Raw genomic sequence first — 20,921 nt, 5'->3', positions numbered from 1 at the left:
AAAAAATTCTTCAATAGTGGAGAGTTCTTACTCTCTTTAAACAACTTATGCAGGGGCTTTAATATCCTCACGCTTCGAAAATGCCCCCCGAAATCTATCCCGAATTGCCCTTGTTGCAGTTTACACTGGTAACATCTTGTTCTAATCCCCAGGGGTAAGAGAAATTTATTCCCTTCCTGTTTGTGACAGCCTTTATATATTTGAAAACGGTTATCGTGTGTCCCTGCAGTCATCTCTTCCCTAGACTAAACACATACAGTTCCTGCAGTCTTTCTGCAAAACCAGACCTCTGCATGTTCCTGTGCTCCTCCACTGGAGGAGTATCTCCCATCTGGCCTCATCTTTCTGGAAACAGTTACCCAGGTTGCCTTCTTACCAAGCAGAGGGTTAAGTTAGTCTGTCTATGTATGTTTATACGTCCCAGTGGGATGTTTGCCTTTTTCACAGCAGCATGATGTTGGTGACTCTTTGATCCACTGTATTCCCAGATCTGTATCTGTAAGAGGGCTGGCTAGCCAGCAGCTTCCCATCTTGCGTTTCACAGTTGATTGCTCCTACCTCGATACAGTACTTTGCGCTTGCCCGCATGGACCGGCACCCTACATTTTGCAGAGCATTCTTCCAATTCGTCAAGAGCATTCTGACTTTGAATCCCGGTCCCCAGAGTGCTTGCAGCTCCTCCCAGGCTGCTCCTGCTTGCCAGAGGCACAAGCATAATCTTTATTCCTAGATCCAGGTCATGAATAAATGTTCCCAAGCGCTTGCAGGATCAGGGCCCGGGGGGGGGGGGATCTGCTGAAGGGGGCAGGCGACGGGAGCACCCCCTGCTCCCTCCTGCCGCTGCCACGTCGGTACGGCTCGGTGCTCCCGGGGCAGCGGCGCTCGGCGGGCGCAGCCGGGCGCGCTCGGGGAAGGGGCCCGGCGCGGCGCTGCCCGCCGGGGGCTCCGCGGCCGCTTCCCCCCCCCCCCGCTCCCCGCGTCGCCTTGGCGCGGGGCCGTGCGGCAGCCTCCGCCGCGCCGTGCCGCGGGCGGGCTGGGCCGGAGCATGTGCAGCTGCGGCAGGCACCTGGCAGGGAGCCGCCGCGCCGGGGATGTGAACCAGGCGGGGAGGAAGGCCCTTGACTCATCAGATAAATCCAGCCCCGCAAGGAGAGCCGGGGAGCGAAGGCGGAGGAGGAGGAGGAGGGAAGGAAGGAAGGAGGGAGGGAGGCAGCGGCGGCGGCGCTAGCAGCGGAGGATGGCGGGGGACAGCGAGCAGCGGCTGGAGGAGCACGGGCAGCCCAGCGGCGGCGAGCCCTTCCTCATCGGGGTCAGCGGCGGCACGGCCAGCGGCAAGGTGCGGGGCGAGCCGCGCCGCGCTGCAGCGGGGCCGCGGCGGGAAGGCGGGCGGGGGGTGCCCGCGGCGGCGGCGGTGCCCGGGCCGGGCCGCGGCGGCCGGGGGGTGCCGGGGCCGGGGATGCCCGGGGCCGGGGGTGCCCGGGCCGGGCCGCCTGGCCGCAGCCTCCCCCCGCGGGCGGGGCGCGGCGCGGCGGCCACATGGCAGCGCGGCCCCGGCGGCGGCCCGGGGCGGCGAAGGGGGCTCCCGGCCGCGCCGCCACGTGCGCCGCGCTGCGCCGCACCGGGGCTGGCGGCCGCGGGGCCCGGGCCTCCCCCCGGGGCGGGGACCCCCCGGGGACGGCAGCCCGCCGCTCCCCTCCCCCCCCCCCGGGCTCGGCGCCGCCGTGGGGGCAGCGCGGTGCGCGGGCCGGGCCGGCGGCGGAGCTGCCCACGCGTGTGCCCGCCGCCCCCCGCGCTGCTCCTGCCTCCCCGCCGCGCCCGCCTGCGGCTCCGCGGGGGCTGCTCAGCGTGCGGGCGCGCTTGGTGCCATACCCCCCTTTTCCCCTCTCTCTCTTTTTTTTTAATTTTTCTTTATTTTTCTTTCCCCCCCCCCCCTCTCCCGGCCGGGGGTAGCGCCGGTTCGCGGGGGTGCCCTGCCCCGGCCAACTTCGGTAGCGGGATTCGTGCAGCGAGGTGCTGACTCACAGCGGCGGAGCGACCTGGCGGCGGCCGGAGGGGCCGCGGCGGGGGGCGGCGGGCGCTGCAGGCGGGCGCTGCAGGCGGGCCCTCCTGGGAGGGCTGCTACGCCCAGACTGCAGCAAAGGATGGCCCCGGCCGCGCGGGGCTTCTCCTCGCAGCTCGGAAAGCAGGGGGGTTATGCAGCGAGTTTCTTTCTTTTCTCTTATTTCTTTAAACCTGAAGTAGATATCTTTCTATATCAAGATAAATTACACTTTTATTTCTAATTTGTTATCAATTTTCCCATTCAGGGCAGCAAAGAAATTCTATTATTTATTTATTGCATTCTGGAGAACAAGAATAGATTTGGAAGTAGAAATGCCTTTGAAATGTTTCTTGCGAAGGAGATGGAATGTGGGTTCTTACAGGAGAAAGACAGAGCCTTGTATCTTTGGGTTGATTTCCCTTTGGAGAGGGGGCTCTTCCCCTCTCTGAGGATGGCATAACCCAACTGCTGTATTCAGCCCACACTACCAGTGTTTCAAAAAATGTGTCTCTGAGTATCCTATTGATTCTTGGACTGCTGCTCTTTCTGCAAGGGAGGAAAATCCAGCTGTAACAGGGGAGGGATGGCGAGAGAGGATGCAATCTCTTCCATTGGGAGCCGAAGTTGGATTGTTCCTGCAGCACAGCTCCTGGTGACTCAAATGCGCTGGGTTTGTCCGCTCTCTGGTGCGTGGGTCTGCCTCTCTGTAGCTGTCCCAATAACATTGTGTCTGGCGCTGCCAAACTGTTATGTCTCCGAACACTGTGTTTCGGGCCCACAAGGTAAAAGCAATGATTACAGTACAATGCGCCACAGTTGTTCTCAACTTCAAAGTGAAAATGCTTAGCAGCAGCAGGCTGCCCTGGAAAAAAAAATAGGGAAATGGCCCTTTCTAGCCAGGGAGAGGTACTAACTGGCTTTTCCTGTCTCTTGGCTTTGAGGTTTGTTTTTGGTTTGGGGATTTTTTCCTTTTTTTCCCCCCTTTTTCCTCCCTGCAGTGATTGCTGGCTGCTAAAAAGTGCTGTGCAGTGCTGCCCACTTAAGGGAATCCAGCAGATCAGTGCAAAGTTTGTAGGAAAAGGCTGTAAGAAATACGCTGGCGAAAAAAAAAGCTCCTTCAAGGAAAAGCAACAGGAAGAAAACCTGGGGGTTGTGCATAGTCCCTCAGGTTCACGTGCGTCACTGGGATGCGGGCGTGAGGCAGGCCACGCTTGGCTGCAGCAATGGGGCTCTCCCCCATCTGCTTGCTGACAGCACCGTGTGCCAGGTGATGCTGGGTGCTATGGCACGCTCTGGGAGAACAGCTGTGGGGCTGGTCCGGTTTGCTCAGCTAAGGGCTTGCCCGCAGATAAAATTCAACCTGGTGACTGCGGTGATGGTGTGCTGGCCCTGGCTCCTCTGGGTGGAAGGAAAAAGCTCCTAGAGGGAAAACGGGGCGGGCACCTTTCCCGCTGGGAAAGTGGCAGGTCCATCTGACTCGCCCTCGCACCAACTGAGGGTTGCTGTCGTAACACTCCCCTCTGGCAGCACACCAGCTCGAAGATAACGGAGGGCATTCGCCTTCCAAGGTGCCCCCCCAGCTCCTCCTACTGCTGCTTTTGTTGAGTCTGAGATGGGAAAAATGCTCCGTGGTCCCCCCTGATCTAGGTGAGCCAGCGCAGTCAGACCATGGAGGAGAGGGAAGGGATCCTGTTTGTAGCTTGCTGCAACTTGTTGTGTCCCGTGGTGCCATGGGTAAACTGGCATCCGAAGCTCCCAGCCTTCTTCTCGGAGGCTGGGGGGGAGTGTTTTGTTGGTATTTCTTAAAGGCAAATTGAGTACTGGAATTCAGAGGTTGACTTCTATTCTCTAGTGAGCAGAAGACTCTTGAGCAACTTTCATTGCTCAATAGGAGGTAGAAACCCAAGCGCTCTCAACATGTTCAGCCCTCAGAAGAATTCTGGATTGTGTTGGGAGCAAAAATGGGGAGCTACAGAGGTCCTCGGCAGGCTGTGGTGCCTGGAGCCTCTTGGAGGCTGTTAGTCACTCAGCTGAGCTGGGACAGGCTTTTCATAAAAGCTTGCTGGGAAGCAGAGCCTCTCCCCTTGTCCTCCTAAATCCAAGCAATGTCCAGCCCAGGCAAAACTTGCTGCTGTCTCCTGATGCGCAGGAGATGGTGTGGCATTAGGACCCCTCCTGTGCTGGCTCAGCAAAGGAGCCAAAGCCAGAAAGGACTGCAAATGCCTTGTTCCTCACAGGGATTCCCAAGGCTGGTCATAACATTTTCTTTCATCCTTAAAGTCTTCAAAGTGCTCTGCTAAAGCTTGTGTTTCCTTCCTATACCGGTGGTTTTAGTGCTAGCAGCTTCTTCTCTCCCTCACTCCCACAAAAGGCTCTTGGCTACCAAGGATCACAGCCTGTGAGGCAGGCAGCCAGGCTGTGGGTTGGAGGGAAGTTCGGTGAAGTGACTGCTGGGACGAGCTGTAAAGTGTTAAGATACCTCCTTAAGCTGTTCATGTCCCCCCCGCCACCTTCAGCTTGGCAACTGGGACCCAGCAGCTCTGCAGGCATTTCTGGAGTGGCTGGCTTCAAGCAACCGTGGAAGCATCTGGTGCTGGGGTGATTGCAGGGGTGGGGAGAGCTCTTAAAATTTAGGCTGAAGCATTAATTACTGGTCCCCCACGCTATATGAACTGAGGTGCTGATTAAACCTACCTTTTAGTAGGAGGTTGTAAAATAAGACAGATTTGCAAAGGGCTGAACATGTTCCTCGGATGCTTTGCCCTTGAACTCGTAAGGGCTGAATAGGGGTGTTGCTGTGGCCTGGTGGCTGCACGATTTGGATCTTTGGTTAGTATGTAAAGTTGGAAACATCTGTTTGAACATGCAGACTGCAGAACAATAAAATTGCTGTGTGCGATCAGCCAGGTTTCTTCTTCACTGTTAATCCTTTAGGCAACTCTGCTTTAAACACCAAAAAAGCTGTCTGAGGCTGACCTGGCTGCCTGCGAGGATCAGCCAGCTTGGAGCCGGCCAGAAGGCGGAAGGAGGCAACGAACTGGTATCTCCCAGCCAGGGTGGGAGAGCCAAGATGTTGGTCTCCAGGGAAGCAGTGGACCCAGCCAGCTGCAGCACATCTGTCTGCAAGGCAGCTCCCTCTCTACATAGGGGTTCTTGCATTACAAAATTGGGCCCTCTACACTAGCGAGTTAAGGGATTCCCCCCCCCCCCCCCCCCCCAGTCCTCCAGCAACCTTTGGGTCATTCTCTTGCATCTAGGTGGTGACACAGTGGCAAAGAAGCACAGGGAAAACTTGGCACTTATCCAGAGGCTTTGGCTCCCCTGGGGTGCCACTGGAGAGGGACTAGCAGGAATTACACCAATCCTGTCTCGGTTCGGCACAGCTTCCTGGTGACGCTTCCTGGCTGGCAGAAGCCAGGAATCACAAGGTCTGACTTAATAAATGCTAGTGTCAAAGTGTGCTAGAAACTTGTCAAACTTTCTAGTAGAACATTATTCTGTGCCAGCCACTGATCAGACTAATACACAGGACATTTTGATGGGTCAGCCCTTTCCCGTTACTGACTGAATATGTGCTTGTTCATTACAGAGCCTGTTTGACATAGTCCCATGGGCTCAGTCAGCTCCAGCCTGTGGCATTTGCAGCAGGGACTTGAGTAAAATATCTTGCATCTAAAATAGGTGGATTGGGAGGGATTGTGTTTGGGGGTTTGTTTTCCTCCCAACACAAAACCAATGTTCAAATCCTCTGTGTCTGTGTGCACTAGGGCACAGGACTGCTGATCACGCATGCAGTGTCCCATGGTACCAAGCCCAGTGGTGGTGAGAGAATAAACTGGGCTATCACAGTCCCGGACTGGTTGACCTGTGGCTCACAAAGGGGCAGACGGGAATGGTGAACCTGTCTGGGAAAGCTTTGGGTGAAGGCCCAGGCTTTTGGTACTAATATAGCAAGTTTCCAGTCCCAGTGGTGCCATACGGATGTGCTTCATTAAAACTGGAAAGGACTGCCCGGGTCATGAACTAGCTCCCTGCAGTCACGGGCAGCCATTTAATAGATGTTCTGGGACCTTTCCAAATTTGGTATCTGCTCCGTGTGTCACCCCAGTCCACCAAGTGTAATGCTCCATAATTAACCTAACTGCACAATAAAAGACGAAAAGCCACAACTATGGTGTGCTGCAGGAGGTGATCTGGAGAGAAGGACAACATTACCAGGGCTCCTGGTTGTGAGTACTTGAGTAAAAGTCCCAGGTGATCCCTGGAAAGCAAACCATGCTACAGAGGACATCAGAGAAACGCAACAAGTAATCCCAATGTTCCCTTGTCTGATCTTAGGGAAAATTCCTGCCTGATTCCCCAAACTGGAGACTGGTTTAACCACATGTGGCTGGGACACCCCAGCCAGGCTTCCGGGGATGCAAAGCCTGCCCACATCCAAATGCTACAGGAAGGGGATTGTGGCAATGGTCTCCATACTGATAACATCCAGGCACTTCTCTTTGGTGGAAGATGTGACTGCTGTCCGTCTCTCCTTGCTCCCTGCAGTAGCATTTGTGGTGGGCCAGGGGCATTGGTCTGCATGAGGGAGGACTGTCCTTGTGGTGTGAAGTGTCTTGGCTCAGGGCAAGCAACCCGCAGCAGTGGCAGGAGTTAGTTCCTCTCTTCCATCCATGCTGGAGTCCAGCAGCTGCTTCCTCTTCTCCTGGTGGGTCTTGTCTCTGCTGCAGCCTTTCGCTTTTTGCCTCCTCCAAAGAAGATAGCTTCAGTATTTCCTTATGTTAGGAATTACTTTATCTGACTTCAGTCACCTTCACTAGGTATCTAGTCTAGAGGAAGCTTATAGCCCGTGGGAGGTCTCCTCCCTGGTGGCGTGCTGGGAGCTGGGGTGAACAGCTCAGTGTAGACCTCTCACCCCCTGCGGTGCCAGACTCTGGGGGGATGAGCAGACGGCTCTGGACAGGTGGGTTTTCACATGCCTGTACACGCAGCGTTTTGGGCGCCTCTGAGCCCAGGACAAGCCTCGCCAGCCAGGGCCAGAAGTACCTGCGTGGCCCCGTCTGCTGCAACAACCGCTGGGACTGGGAGCATGAGCTGCCTGGTACCGCTGCACGTGGGTGACTGCAGCGCCGGCTGTCAGCTCTCACACCCACCCAAAGCCGTAATTCCCTGGCTGATCAGAGCAGCCGAAGAGGGACTGTGGGATACGTTTGCACAATAAAGCTGGGGGAATTAGTCAGCTCCTGAAGACTGTCTGAGCAGCTGGCTATAGGCCGTTAGCACAATGAATTAAATACAGAACGTAATCAATATCTTTCAGATAAATGTCTGGAGCAGGGCTCTGAACACCCTTCTGCTGCGTTCCTTCCCCTTTGCACCACAAGGGCCTTCTTTCCTTTCAGGAAAATGTGTGGATTTCTTTGCCCACTGCTTCCCGTGTCTTCTCTCTTCCTCTCCCAGCAGAATAAAGCTGTGCTTTTTCCTTCGAGACACTAGTTTTTTGTGTGCTTAGTACTGAGGAGAAGACCTGCAAGGGGAGCTGCAGCTGCTTCTCTTGAGGAATAGTGTCTCTCTGAGCTCTCTTCTTATACTGTGGTGTGCAGAAACCGTCCTCTGAACTGGCTGCGTGTGTTGTGGGTTGGTTCGTGCAGCTTCTCGGGGACCAGCACAAGCCCAAAACCTGGAGGAGCACCACTCAGCAGGTCACAGTCAGCTCCCTCGAACCGAGAGCCAAGTTTTCCTCGCTACAGCACGTGGAAGTCGTGAGCGATGGCAGAGGTGCCAGGGCTCCCTGTTTGCACGTTTGGAAAGTCCTGTGACAGTTTGTGGTTCACACGGGAAGGGTTCGCTTGGCAACCGTGGAGGCTTGCAGGCTGGCGAGACTTGCCTATATTTAGTTTTTGAACCAGCTCTGGAGGAAGGGAGGGCTCTCGCTCGAGAAAGCATCCCACTTGCTGGGAGCATGCTGTGGCTGAATCACCTCCTGCGTTCACCTGGGGCCACAGCGAGCAGAGCAGCGTGCAGCTGGGATCAGCGTGAACAGTGTAGGTCCGGGGAAGCGCCTGAGCTGAGGCAAGGAGCCTGTTCTTGCAGGGCCTCTTGCCTTCTTGCAATGGGATAAGTCACATAGGGCAGAGCCAGAGCTAGGGATGCGGTCCAGGTCTTTAAGTCACAGAGTTTTTTGTGTTGGGATTCGTTTACAGGATCATGTTATCTCCGTCAAGTCAGTCCTGTGTTTGCCTCTACGGTCATGGGGCTCTCGGGGGGGAAAAAAACCAATTGACGTCTTCGTCCCCCTGCTGGGGGTTAGGAATTGGCAAAGGAAGGGACCACAGCCCAGGTTGTCCCCTCCAGCGGGCTCTGTGCTGCAGGCATCAGCACTGCGTCTCGCGCATCGCGTCTTGCCACTGCGTCCAACCCAGTGAGATTCTGGCGCGGTTCTTCACGGTCGTGCTTTGGGCTCGGCCAAGATGTCTTTCTAGGCTTCTGCAGGCTTCCCCAGAGGCTAACTGCTGTCGTTTCCAGATTATTAGTGAGTTTTTCGCATTTCTGATTAACAGCAGTCGCACATACATGTGCGGTGCTGGTTTGGGAGGCAGGGGGTTTGAGCAGGGGACGTGCGTCATTTGTTTGCAGGGGACGCTTCCTGAGGCCAGGAGTTTCTGTTCCCACTGGGTAGGGGAATTTGTAACCTCTGCGATTCTGGCCTTTCTTCCTCCTTCACATATGGTGCTCATCAACAAAGGGGAAAAGCCGGTGCTCCGGCTGCAGGAGGTGTTCGCATTGGCATTGGGGAATGCCCCTCAAACCATCCTGTCCTAAGTGATCACAAGGAGGGGAAAAACCCTCTTCACTTGAACCTGGGATGGATCTTGTTTCTTACTAGCCCCAAACAGAGAGTTGTGGGAGTCCTCTCCAAGCTTTGCTGTCCCACTGGTGCAGGCTGGATGCAGCCCCTGGGTTGGATGAAGGTGCTGCGTTCCCTGCTGTCCCTATGTCCCTCTGCGGTTACACAGGCATCCGTGTTCAAGCAGTGTCCTGGCCCACTGCAATTCGTGTTGAGCTCGGACCAGAGCCCTCTGCTTTCTGAGGGACCAGGTGCCTCTTCCCAGAGCCCAGTGGCTACCTCCCTCCCTGCCTGCCTGGGCAGCACGGCGTGCTGAACCCAAGCTTGGGCCTGAGAGAGCCGGAAATCCTTGTGAACATCTTCCTCCATCACTTCTGATAGCTCTCCAAAACCCATTAGAGAAAAGGGAGCGGGGGGCTGTAGCAGGTGCCCTGAAGCTTTTGCTAGGGGCACTTGTCAGCCCAGAACATCAGACCCTAAATGCAGCCAGGACACACTCTGATCCTCATCCAGGGCACCTGTAAGGGGATGTACGTGTGAGCCAGGCCTTGCGTTCCTACCTCCAGCTGCTGAGAGCTGCTTTCTCCTTGGGCTTTTCCCACCATCAGGTGTCCTGAGCTGTGGGTTATGAAACGTGAGGGTGGCTGAGAGCTGCTGGGTCTCTTCCCCGCTTTCCAGGGTCAGCAAGCCAGGGGTTAGCATGCATAAAGCAGAAGAAAGGCTTGGAGGAGCTGTTTGATGCCCCAAAATGATGTCTGTTTTGTTGTCCGTCAGGGTGCTGAGCTCCGAGGGGAGGGAAGGAGCGTAAGTGCAACCGGTGCATTGGTTTCAGTGATCCAAAGGAAAGGGAGCCCCCTTTCCACCCCCAGGCTGGGAAAGCAGTTTCTGGTGCAGATCGGTACGCAGCTCCACTGATGTGTTGAGGATCTGTCCCGGTGACTGTGCTGGAAGGAGGTTCGTTTCTCGTTGCAAAGGGCCGGGGAAGTTTACCTGTCCTCAGCAGCCGTGCCCGAGGCTGCACCCTACTGCGCTGTGTCTCCTTGCTGGGTGGGCAACACGGAAGGCAGCAGCATTTGGGGGGAGAGAGCAGGGAGCAAAAGTGGAGGAGAGGCACCGTGCAGGCCTTGTATTTGCAAAACCTGCAGAATACAGCTGGATAAGCAAGAGGGCTGACACAGGCTGGGGAAGGATACGGGGAGTGGAATAACAGAGGAAACGGAGAATGTGCTCCGGTTTTCTGTGGTGCAAACAGTCAGGATGGGCCGAAGGGTTAGTGACTGGCACTGAGTTGCTGCGGCACTTTGCTCCGGGTGGTAGCAAAGGTGGTAGCAGGGCAGGGGTGCCCGGGAAGCAGGGTTTGCCAGCCGTAGCAGGCAGGAGAAGAAGGTGGGATGCTCCGGGAGACCCCATCCCTGACATGAGCCCTAAACTTGCGCCCGGGGCCACGGGACTGCTGTCAGGCAGCCCAGGCTGGTTCGCTCCGCAGCAGTCCTGCGCTCGGCGACTCTCCAGCCGGGCTCGGCTGACTCACAGCGCGGTGGTCACAGCCAAGTCAGGTCAGCCTGGCCTGGAGGGGAAGAGACGGCCTCTGGGGACAAGCATGCTGTCAAATCCTCCAGCTTCGCAGGCAAACAGCCTTGCCCTCCGCCTGCTGGCGCGACCTCCGCTGCCAGGCAGGCCTTCCCCTCCTTAATTCCCTGTCCCCAGCGCTGTCCCCAGCGCTGCCTCCGGAGATTGCCGGCCAGGTACGGAGCAGGGAGCAGATGGCTGAGCCAGCGGGGAGAGAGCTGCAGGCAGGCTGGGAGGGCCGGCAAGGGAACCGCTCCTTGCAGAACGCGGGGCTCAGCGGGGTCGCTGCGGCCGGGGGCGGTTCAGCTCGGCGTTGCAGCAGGCGCGGGAGGTTCGCAGGAGCTGAGGCCGCCCAGAGCGGTGCTAGGAACCTGTGCCGCCCCGGATGGCGGATGCTCGGGCTCGGAGCGGGGCTGGCTCCCCCGCTGGCACGCACCGGGGCCGAGGCTGACCTTGGCTCTCGCTGGCCGGGGCGGCCGTGCCGGCTGCCAGTGGGTGCTGCAGTTATCGCTGCTGTATTGCGCAGCGGCCAAGGACTCGTATGACTAAGGAGAAGGGGCTAAAGCGGGCGCTGGGTTTGTGCCCCGAGCCGCGCTCTGCTTCGCGTTGTGGCGGCAGGGTCCGGCGCGACCCGCAGCTGCGCGGATGCTGCCCGAGGCACGCTCGCTCCGCGGGGTGCGCGAGGCACCGGTCCCCGTGCCGGCGGTCCGCCGCTGCCGGCCACAGCCACGTGGCCCTGGAGCAGCGGCAGGCGGCCGCCGGCTCCGCAGCGCCTGCAGCCTCGCTGTGCCAAGCGGCACGGGGATACGCTCGTGGCTGCTCCTCCCAGCCCTGGCGGCTGCGGCAGAGCTCCTGATAAAGTCCCGGGTTCCCTCCCCGCGTCCTTTTATTCTGGGCTTTGTTTGCGGTACGAAAGCAACCTCCCCTCTGCGGGCTTCCTCCCTCCCCACCCACGCGGCAGCGGGATTTCGGGGCTGGGGGAACGCAAGGCTCTGCGGCTGCCTCCCAGCGAGGACGTCTGCCCTGGGCGACTCGGCCGCGACGTGCCTCCTTTGCTGTCCTTTCCCAGTCCTCGGTCTGCTCCAAGATTGTCCAGCTGCTGGGCCAGAACGAGGTGGACTATCGCCAGAAGCAGGTGGTGATCGTGAGCCAAGACAGCTTCTACCGGGTCCTCACCTCGGAGCAGAAATCCAAAGCGCTGAAAGGCCAGTTCAATTTTGACCACCCAGGTAAGCAGAGAGCAGCGCCGGGGTGCTGCCGCGTGGCGGGCGGTGAGGGCTGGAACGGGACCCCCCGATGGCGCTTGCGAAGAGCCTTTCGCAGGCCCTGGGGCTCTGCCTCTGCACGGGCAGGCGTGGGTGCTTGGTGAGCCCCCGTGCAGCCGGGCGCACGCCGGGAGCGTTGTGTCTCTGGAGGGTGACCGGCTCTCCCCGCAGTACAACCTCCCCCACCCCGGGAAGGCAGCTGCCTCTGCGGTGGAGCACGTGGGCCAGGAGAGGAGAAGGCTGTGGACTTCTATCACGCTCCTCTTCTCCTCGCTGCAGACGTGTCCCCCGCTTTGAAAGCTGTTCTGGTGTGGCTGGGTTGGCATCGGGGAGATCTGGCTTGGCACAAGGCCCTGGAGCCAGCAGCTCCGTGTCCCTCCTGCAAGGAGGGAGCTGTCTGGCTGCTCCGCCGAGGGGGCCGCGGCCCGTTGCGACAACAGGGCCTCTTTGAGCCGTCCCCGGGCTCGGTGGGGGAATTCCAGAGCCGCTGTCCCCTCGTCCCCGCGAGGACAATGCCGGAGGCAGCGAGCGCCCGCGAACAGAGCCCTGCCTGTGCGGCGGCTCCGGCCTGGAACACTGCTCCAGTCTCTCCGAGGGCCGGAGCCGCGCGGGAGATGTCCTCCCGAGCCTGGGCTGTCAGCGCTGCCGTACAAGGGGGGTATTGATCTCCACGGGCCGGATCCCGCCGGGTGCGAGGCAGCCTGGCTCCGGAGGGGCTGGGCCTTGCTGCGCCCCCGACGGGTGCGCAGGGCTTTTCTCCCCGGTCCGCGCGTCCATCTGTCCCAAGCGCGGGGTGCCCGTGGCTCTGGCTAGACTAAGCTCGGTGTCGCGGGAGCAGGGAGACGGCTCGGCTGCTCGGGTAACGTTTCCTCTCTCCTCAGACGCCTTCGACAACGAGCTGATCGTCAAAACGCTCAAAGAGATCACGGAAGGGAAGACGGTCCAGATTCCCGTCTATGACTTTGTCTCCCACTCCAGGTCTAACAGCCGCTCCTGCTTTGCTGGGCCTCTGCTAACGGCCTGCACCGCGCCGCAGGGCGCGCAGCCCTGCCGGCCCTAGCCCGCCTCCCCCTGCTCCAGGCCGCTCGATTAGAGGATGCAGCACAGATCAGGCTCCATCTGAGGGCCCGGAAAGCTGTGCAGCCATGTGGTTGCATCCTGCGTGCAGCAACGTAGATGCGGCAATGGAGGAGGGCTATGGGCCCCCCTTTCCTTCCCCCATCCACCCTCTCCTTCCTCAGAAAATCTGTGTTTGCAGCTTTAACAAGTATTTCGGGCTCAAACACATCAGAATTGCCAGGAAAGGCGGAGGAGGACTTTCTTGCCCCTGTAACTCTCCCCTTGCATGCGTTCATCTTGTTTCTGCATGTTTGCATTGGTTGTGGGTGGCCTGGCCCTGCTTCGTTTCCTGCAAAAGCGCTGTGGTGTCTGCGGAGCGCTGCCTCGTTCCCGCGAGGAACCGAGCCGGCCCTTGCAGGTGCCTGCAGGTGAAGCCCTGCGCACAGGCTTTCTCGCTTGGCTTGTAAGACTTGCAAGCGGCAGCTGGCCGAGGTGGGGGGAGAGGGGCTGGTCTGCTTCCTGCTCTGCCGTTTGTCCTTCTAGGAAGCATACGTATGCCTTGGATTCGCTTCGCCGCGGTGGGGTAGGTCTGCTCTCCCCTCGGTCGCCTCCCTGGTGCAGCAGTGATGTCCCAGGGTTGGCGCAGTGCCTAGAAGCACCGCTGCTTCCCCCACCCCCCCCTTGACCTGTTTTCCCTGCCAGCGTATTTTGACTCTCCTCCTTCTCCCTGCTAGGAAGGAGGAGACGGTGACTGTCTACCCTGCCGATGTGGTGCTCTTCGAAGGCATCCTGGCCTTCTACAGCCAGGAGGTGCGGGACCTCTTCCGCATGAAGCTCTTCGTGGACACGGATGCAGACACCCGGCTGTCCCGCAGAGGTAAGACCCTCGTGTGACTGTGCCTGCTGTGGCAGAGGAAGAAGAAATGTCACTTAACTGTCTGGGCACCAGGTTGCTGGGGCAGGTAACAGTGACTGGAGGCCAGAGCAGAACTGGAACCAATACAAGGATTTGCTGGAGCTAGAAAGGAGCTAGGGAGACTTTTGTCCCTAATTCAGCACGTTGCATTGGGCAGCTCGTGGCAGTGGGGAGCACCTGGCTCCCTGCCCCTTAGGATTCAGTGGGGTTTTTGCTGCCTTGTCTGGGAGTCCTCCTCTGATGCATGCAGCACTGGGCCTGCTGAGTGTGCTGTGTCCTTGCATGGCCCTGTAGGTGCCTAGTGACTCCAACTGAACGGCAGCTGCTGCCACTCAGCAGGTACCAGCAGGAAAGGGTGCCACAGGCAAAGCAAGGTGACAGCTCATTCAAAATGCAGTGCAGATGGATCTTGTTCAAAAGGCAGTGCCTGATGGATCTGTTCAGGACCTGGCGTATGGGTGTGCTCCGAGAGCAGTGTCTGAGGGTGAGGGTGTTTATCCTGCGGGGAGCAGATGGGGAGTTTGCTTGTACCTCTTGCTCTGTGCAAGCACAGCCAGTGCAGTGTGAAGCCTGTTGTGGTACTTGGCACCAGGTGAAGGCTCTAGGGGCAAAGACCCCTAGAAACCAGGACTCCCAGTGTTCAGCCAGTTTGGCTGCAGGTTGCCAACTGGAAAAGGAAGAACTCCAGCTCTTTGTGGCTTGAGATTCAGTTCATTGCTAACTGCAGGATGAATTTTCAAAGCAGCCTTTAGGATTGGTGTCACTGATGTAACGTCTGAGTGTCTGTACTGAGAAGGCATCTGAGGACTTTTAGGGCAGAATCAGCTGTGTCTGAACCCTCCCTCTCCCTGCCACAGACATCTGAGGGGCAAAAGATGGCTTAGAGGAGAGATCCCCTTCACACCTCTGCTGTGGGCGGCAAGAGGAGCGTGGGTCTCCGAACTTCAACCTCAGACTGCTTCTGTGCGTGGGACCATCCCACTGAGACAGGACTGGTCTTGCCTGCTAAAAGTCCTGCAGCCCTCCTGCTGTCAGACAGGCATACAGCCTCCTCCACTGTTGGGATGTCAGCAGTGCTGATTAAAAGCTGCTTTTTACACATCCCTCTTGACCCTGCCCACTGTTCTTGCATGACTCATCCAGGGAGGTGACAGCACAGTCATTGCAGGGAGACGCATTAGCAGGTCACAGACACGCATTTGCAGGATCCTGCAATGTGAGCCTCATCCTTTAAAAAACAGACTGTGCCGTTCGGGAGCTCGGGTTCATGGCCCAGCTGGGGGTAGCCCACGTGTTTGGCAGTGGCCTGCGTTGGCTGTCTGAAGGGGAGGTGTTGTCTGTGCGTTTGACTAACACTGCAGTGCAGCGCTGCATGACCGTGCATGGAACCTGATCACTCTCTGGAGCGTGCAGTTCAGTTGTTTCGAGCTTGGTATATAACCATGAGCTCAGGGTTTGATAACCGGTTGAGATCCCATTGACTAAAGACTGAGATCATCCATCTGCCAACCATGATACAGAGCTAAACCCCGTTGTGCTGCAGCTGTTGGACAGGATCCCGAGTTACCTGGGCTAAGGCCAGTCTGAGAGATTTCTCTCAGCCACCATCAATTGCAAAAGCCTTGCAAAGCAGCAGTGGGACTGCTGCCAGCTGGTTGAGGGGCTGGTGTCCCCAGGTTAGGGCAACTCACCGGTCTCCTGATGGGGGATTGACCCTTTGGCAGCCTCCTGGCCTGTCTCCAGTAGTTGCGAGGACCACAGCAGCAGCAATAGTCTCCTTGCTCTATGCCTCCCTGGCATTTCTGGGAAAGGAGACCTTGTGTGTGAGGTACTGAAAGTATAAACGTGTCCCTGGAACGTAGCTGGAGGCTGTCTGTAGCAAGCGCAAGTTGGGATCTTGCACTGCGACATGGCCCTGAGTCATCCTGCTCTCCCGGAAGTCCTGGAGAGTTGCAGCAATGGGCCTTCGAGCTGGCTGGCAGCAGGAGACGAAGTTCCTGGAAACGTAGCTGACAGTTCAATTAATCAGTAGCACTGGGTTTCTCCCAAGAAAGACGCTGCTGCCAGAGTGCAAGGGGCAAAATCCAAATCTACCAGGTGCCTTGAACAGCCTGACCTGTGCAGAGCTGATTCTGGCTAGGGCCCCTCACTGCCCCCGTGCTGGGCCAGCTTCCCTAAGACATAGTCCGAGTCAGGCGTCACACGGGTGTTTTGGGCCTGATTTGAGTGATGCGCGCCTACTGGCTCTGGACAGACACCAGTCTGTCCTTGGGGCATTGGTCTGCCCTGCAAATAGAGGGTGACACCTCCGGAGAGGGTAGGTGGTCTTAGCCCGGGCTGCCGTCTCTGGCCGTGGCCGGGACCATCGATTTGTGCTCGTGTGGGGAGGTCGTTGCTTTGCTCTGGCCTGCCCCGGGAGCAGGCAGCAGAGCGTTGCCCTCTCCTTCTGTCGCCAGGCCCCGCCGCCTGGGGATTCACCCGGTGCGGCTTGCAGCCGTCCCGCGCAGCATCCCCGGCCGGGCGTGCTGCGAATACACCCTCGCTGCGCTGCTCCCCCGCCCCGCAGCAGCCAGCAAACAGGGTGTGGGACCCGGGAAACAAAAGTCTCTCTGTCTCGCCTTTTCTATTTTCCCTGCCTGTTTTTCTGTATTGTTTGTGCTGGGGCTTGCTCCCAGTCTCTGGAGAAGACGAGGAGCCGGCCGGAGCGGCCCGGGCTGGGCTGAGCCGTTCCTGGGGCCGGTGGGGAGCTGGCACGCGTCCTGCCTCGCCAGCCCTCTCTCCTCCCACGCCTGCCCTGCGCGGCGCTGCGAAAGGGCAGGCTGCGGAGCTGCTGGCCGAGGGCAGAAAGAGCTGCTGGGACGGTGCCAAGCTAGCGCTGGGCGAACGGCGCTGTCCTGGCCCTGCGAGCGCCTGGGCGCTGGCTGCCGAGTGGGTCACGCAGGCTGGCAGTGCTGCGGCTCGGCTCCGCTTGGCATGTGCAGAAGGCTTGCTCCGAAGCCGGTGCCAGGCGCGAGCGTGCTGGGGAGAAGCTGGGCAGCCCCTTAGGGAGGGCCAAGATCCCGTCTGCTCTGCTGCAGGGCTGTTCTGGCCCTGCCCAGTAGATTCAGTTCCTGCTGACCTGGGGTGTGTGCCCACACTGACGCGGCTTCGGACCGGAGCCGGCAACAGCCCGTGCAAAGTGAGCGCAAGTCCCCGAACAGTCCCTGCTCGGCTGGGGACGGCGCGAGAAGGGCAGAGCTGGGCGGGTGAGCGTTGCCCTCCTCAGCTCTGCCAGCCTGAGCTAAACTGCGCCTTAAAGCGTGTGTGGTGCGCAACCCGCAGCTTTTCTGTTCCCTGGGCACCTCTCCGCTGGGATGGTCGGGAGAACGGCCCGTGCCTAGGCCAAGGGCAGAGCGGAGAGCCTCGGCTTGGGTAGCCAGGGCGGAGGGGCAGGAGGGATGCAAGGGCTGGGGTCTGGGACGCCCGGGGAACGGTCGGACTGGGGTGGCACTGGTTAAGCTGGAGTGTGCTTGCAGAGCTCAGACAAGGGAGGGAGGCCAAAAAAAGCCGCTGCTCAGTCCGCCGGCCCTTGGCTCCCAGGAAGGCGTGGAAGTGGGCTGGGAGCACGACGCTGGGCTGGGGTGTGCTTGGACGTGTGGGCAGCAGCTCCCAGGAACGGGGACCTGGGGGCACGTACCCGGGCGGCTGGCCAAGGCCTGTGCTTCAGGCAAGGGAGGATGGAGCGGTTCATGTCCTGGCTCCTGACTGCGCCTCCCCTCTTCCCCTCAGTGCTACGAGACATCAGTGAGCGAGGCAGGGACCTCGAGCAGATCTTGTCCCAGTACATCACCTTCGTCAAGCCTGCCTTCGAGGAGTTCTGCTTGCCAGTAAGTATAAGGGGAGGGGCACGTGCTGGAGCCTGCCAAAAACGCCTCGTCGCCCGCCCGCCCGCCCCCCCCCCCCCCCCCCCCCAGCCAGGAGCTTTGCGTGCCCTGCAGCTCCGGTCGCCCTGCCGTGGCCTTGCGTTCGCCTCGCGGGTGCTGGCAGAGCAGAAAGGTGGGGGTGTCGGGGCTGGCCGGCGCAGGGCGAGATGGGGACTGTTTATATGGCCGCTGCCTTCCCGGTGAGATCACCGTTCCCCGTGGGGAGGCAGCCACGGCGAGAGAGACCCCTCCCTGCACGGGCTCTGCCAAACCAGCACCAGGCAGCTCTGCGGATGCCGGACCGGCAGGGACGATCTTTGGCTGCTTCTAGCCGGGGAGGGGAGATCCCTGCCCAGCGGCAGTGACCGCCGTGCCTGCCTCGTGTCTCGGACTGTGCTGCCTGCCCTTTTCGCCCTGTGGTGCTGCTGGCTGCATGCTTGGAAGAGCAGGGGAGCTTTTTCCGTTGCTCTGTGCTGCAGGATATGGCCTTGCAGGTCCCATTTCCCAGCTGGCGGGAGGCCGAGGTGAAGAGCGGGCAGAGCCCTTGCTAGGGGCCAGGGTCGCGAGGTCTGCCTGGAGAAAGGAAGCGGCTTTGGGAGCTGCTAGCTGAAGCAAGGGTGGGAGGCAGGGACCCCTAGCAGGCAGGGGCTTTGCACATAGATCGCTGCAGCCTCGGGGAACTCGCAGGTGCAATGGCAAGTTTGCACGACTGGCTGTTGCACACCTCTCCTGGCTGCTGCTCTCATGGACTGGAGGCTTCCCCTTTGGCTTTTGAGGCTTTTCAAGCAGGTGTGGTAGTTACCCGGGGAATTTCTTCTTATCCTGAAGAGGCTGAGCCAGCAAAGTACTGCAGCCAGGGGAGTGCTAGCCAGCAGCACAGGCAGGAATTGAACCTGCACCTCCAGCCTCAGGCCTTGCCCATGGAGGCATCACTGTGGCTGGCTCTGTCCTTTCCCAAAAGAGGAGTTGATCCTTTCTGTGCTAAGAGATCTGTTTCTGGTGGACCCCAGAAGGGGCCCAGACTCCTGGGCAGCACCATCTTCCCTGTCTCATGCAGATCTAGCGCTGGGAACTGAGGTCCAACTTTGGTGTCAGGCCTAGTAAGCCTCCTTCTTGAGTCCCCAGCAAGGTAAATCTGCAGCTTTGCAAAGCAGTGGATGCGGTGTCAGTCTCTCCTGCTGAAGCGTCTGTAGGAGGATGAAACATGAAACAAGGAGGGTAGAAAACAACTGCTTCATCTCCATCCACTAGCTCTGTAGTGGTCTGCTCCCACCTCCAAGCTGATGGTGGGCCAGGCCACGCGGCAATTGCACGTGGGTGCAGAGCAGGCTCGGCCTCCACTGTTCCTGTTACCCTGCTCCTAACCAGCTCTGGACCAGGCGGCTCAGCACTGAAATGGTCCACAATGTCCTGGGGATTTTTGACATGGTTGGAAGCGCCTGGAGGTGTCAGATGACAGCCCTGGCCCAGCATGCTGGCTCTCTCGCTCATGCTGCAGCGCGGCTGTCAGGAAGCTGATCAGCTGTAAAAGCAAGCGTGAATAGGGGAGGAAACTGTGACTAGCATCTTCAGGCAAAAATAGGCCAGGACTGGCATCCTGAAGTGGATCTTTTTTGCCAGTGTTGCTGGCGGAAAATCCCCCCATCCCATGCAGATTGCATGTCCACCCAGCCTAGGCGTGCCAGGTCTTGTTTGTGTACCAAGTCACGCTGGATTCAGAGAGGAGGTTGTTCCTGAAAGCATCTACTCCTGGAGTCTTGTGATCATGAGGCTTTTTAATTTCAGGTTATATTATGGTGATCTGTCCCTTACTGGAATTTGTTTGAGCTCATGGAAATAGAGTCAAGACTCAAAGCACAGCCCTCCAAACACAGAGCAGAAGGCAAATAAGAGCATCCAAAATGTAGCCTTTGCAATAACATACATCTCGGTGGGTTTGGGCTTGGCCAGGGGAGGAGAAGGACTGCCCCATGAAGCAGGGATGATGCCCTAGCGTGGCAGCTCTCCGCTTTCCCTGTAACGCAGTGCTCTCTTTCTTCCCAGACCAAGAAGTATGCTGACGTGATCATTCCCAGAGGAGCGGATAATGAAGGTGAGCGGACCCAGACCCTGGCGTTGCATCCTGGCAGCCAGCTGAAGGCTGATGCCATTGTGACGGGGTTGGGCAGGAGGTAGCAGGGCCTGCCACGGAGGTGACTCAGCCCGCTGCCACCCAAGAGAGCACCACGTGTGCTGAGATAACACCGATACCACACAAGCTCCCGACTGAGATCTTGTGCTCCTCCGAGCAAGCCTGGGAGTCTGTCTGTGTGCAGCGCCTTAAGGCAAACTCCTCCCAGCTCATTCCACGTGGAGGGAAGGGTGCTTCCCAGGGTCAGACGTGCATCTGGGATGGTCACATCTCCACCTGGCTGGAATCAGCCTGACCCCACTGCCTCAAGCACTTGGCTCAGCCAGGGCAGAGGGATTGCAGTCCCCTGGAGGGGGGTGTTTCTCCCCACGGAGTTGCACCTCCCCGGCATGTGATAGGAGGGGATAGGCGCCCTGCGAGGAGGGGAGAGGGGTCACAGCAGGCTTGTTTTCTCTGACTTGGCTCTGATTTATTCCAGATGATCCTAATGCAATCCCTCCCCTGTATCTTTCCCTCCGCTTTGCTCGCAGTGGCCATAAACCTGATAGTGCAGCACATCCAGGACATTCTTAATGGAGGACTCAGCAAACGCCAGAGCAACGGCTACCTGAACGGCTACACTCCTCCCCGCCAGCGGCAGCCCTCAGAGTCCAGCAGCCGGCCTCACTGACCCCGGGCGGCCGGCGTGAGGCTGGGGGCGGAGGGCGCTCGGGCCCTGCCGCTGCTCCTCTGTACATACTGTCTGTTCATTCCCCCCTTATCTATTTAAGAAACCAGACGGAGACGAATGCCTTTAATTTTGTATGTTGGAAATGCCGAATGAGAAGCAGCTGGCCGCTCGGGAGCCCGGACCGCCCACAGCTCCTGGCCTTGCTCAGTAACTCCTCCAGCACGGAACCGGCTATAAATCTCTATAAATATAGAATTGCTCTATTTTTGTGTAAACGCAGAATAACGTAAAATTACTTGCCATAAGTATTTGCCAGGCTCGGTGTTGCCGGGAGGGGGCTGGAAGAGGGTCCTGGGAGATTTTGGGCTCAGGATCCTCACCTCGTAGGCGAGGGGAAGAACATCCGACAGCCGCTTTAGTAGCACAGTGGTCTCCATCCCAGGGAGGGACGGGCAATGGTGGAGGTGACAGGTTGAGTGTGGCAGGGACTTTGGGACTGGGCTGGGGTTGCCCCCTCCCGC

At 58.7% G+C, this 20,921-nt stretch overlaps 1 protein-coding gene across 1 annotated transcript; it reads left to right on the top strand.

The window, feature by feature from the left end:
* The first annotated feature begins 1,210 nt into the window (after positions 1–1,210).
* Positions 1,211–20,655, top strand: UCK2 (uridine-cytidine kinase 2). Its single transcript, XM_067300428.1, has 7 exons — positions 1,211–1,336; positions 11,527–11,686; positions 12,604–12,700; positions 13,516–13,658; positions 17,466–17,563; positions 19,643–19,691; positions 20,261–20,655. Exons 1-7 carry the CDS (start codon positions 1,238–1,240, stop codon positions 20,398–20,400), a joined length of 786 nt encoding a protein of 261 aa, XP_067156529.1. The 5' UTR covers positions 1,211–1,237; the 3' UTR covers positions 20,401–20,655.
* The last annotated feature ends 266 nt before the right edge of the window (positions 20,656–20,921 follow it).

Source organism: Apteryx mantelli, chromosome 8 (assembly GCF_036417845.1).
Source record: "Apteryx mantelli isolate bAptMan1 chromosome 8, bAptMan1.hap1, whole genome shotgun sequence".
NCBI classification, from domain to species: Eukaryota; Metazoa; Chordata; class Aves; order Apterygiformes; family Apterygidae; genus Apteryx; species Apteryx mantelli.
Note: the sequence above shows the minus strand (reverse complement) of the source record. Positions and strands in the feature narration are given on the sequence as shown.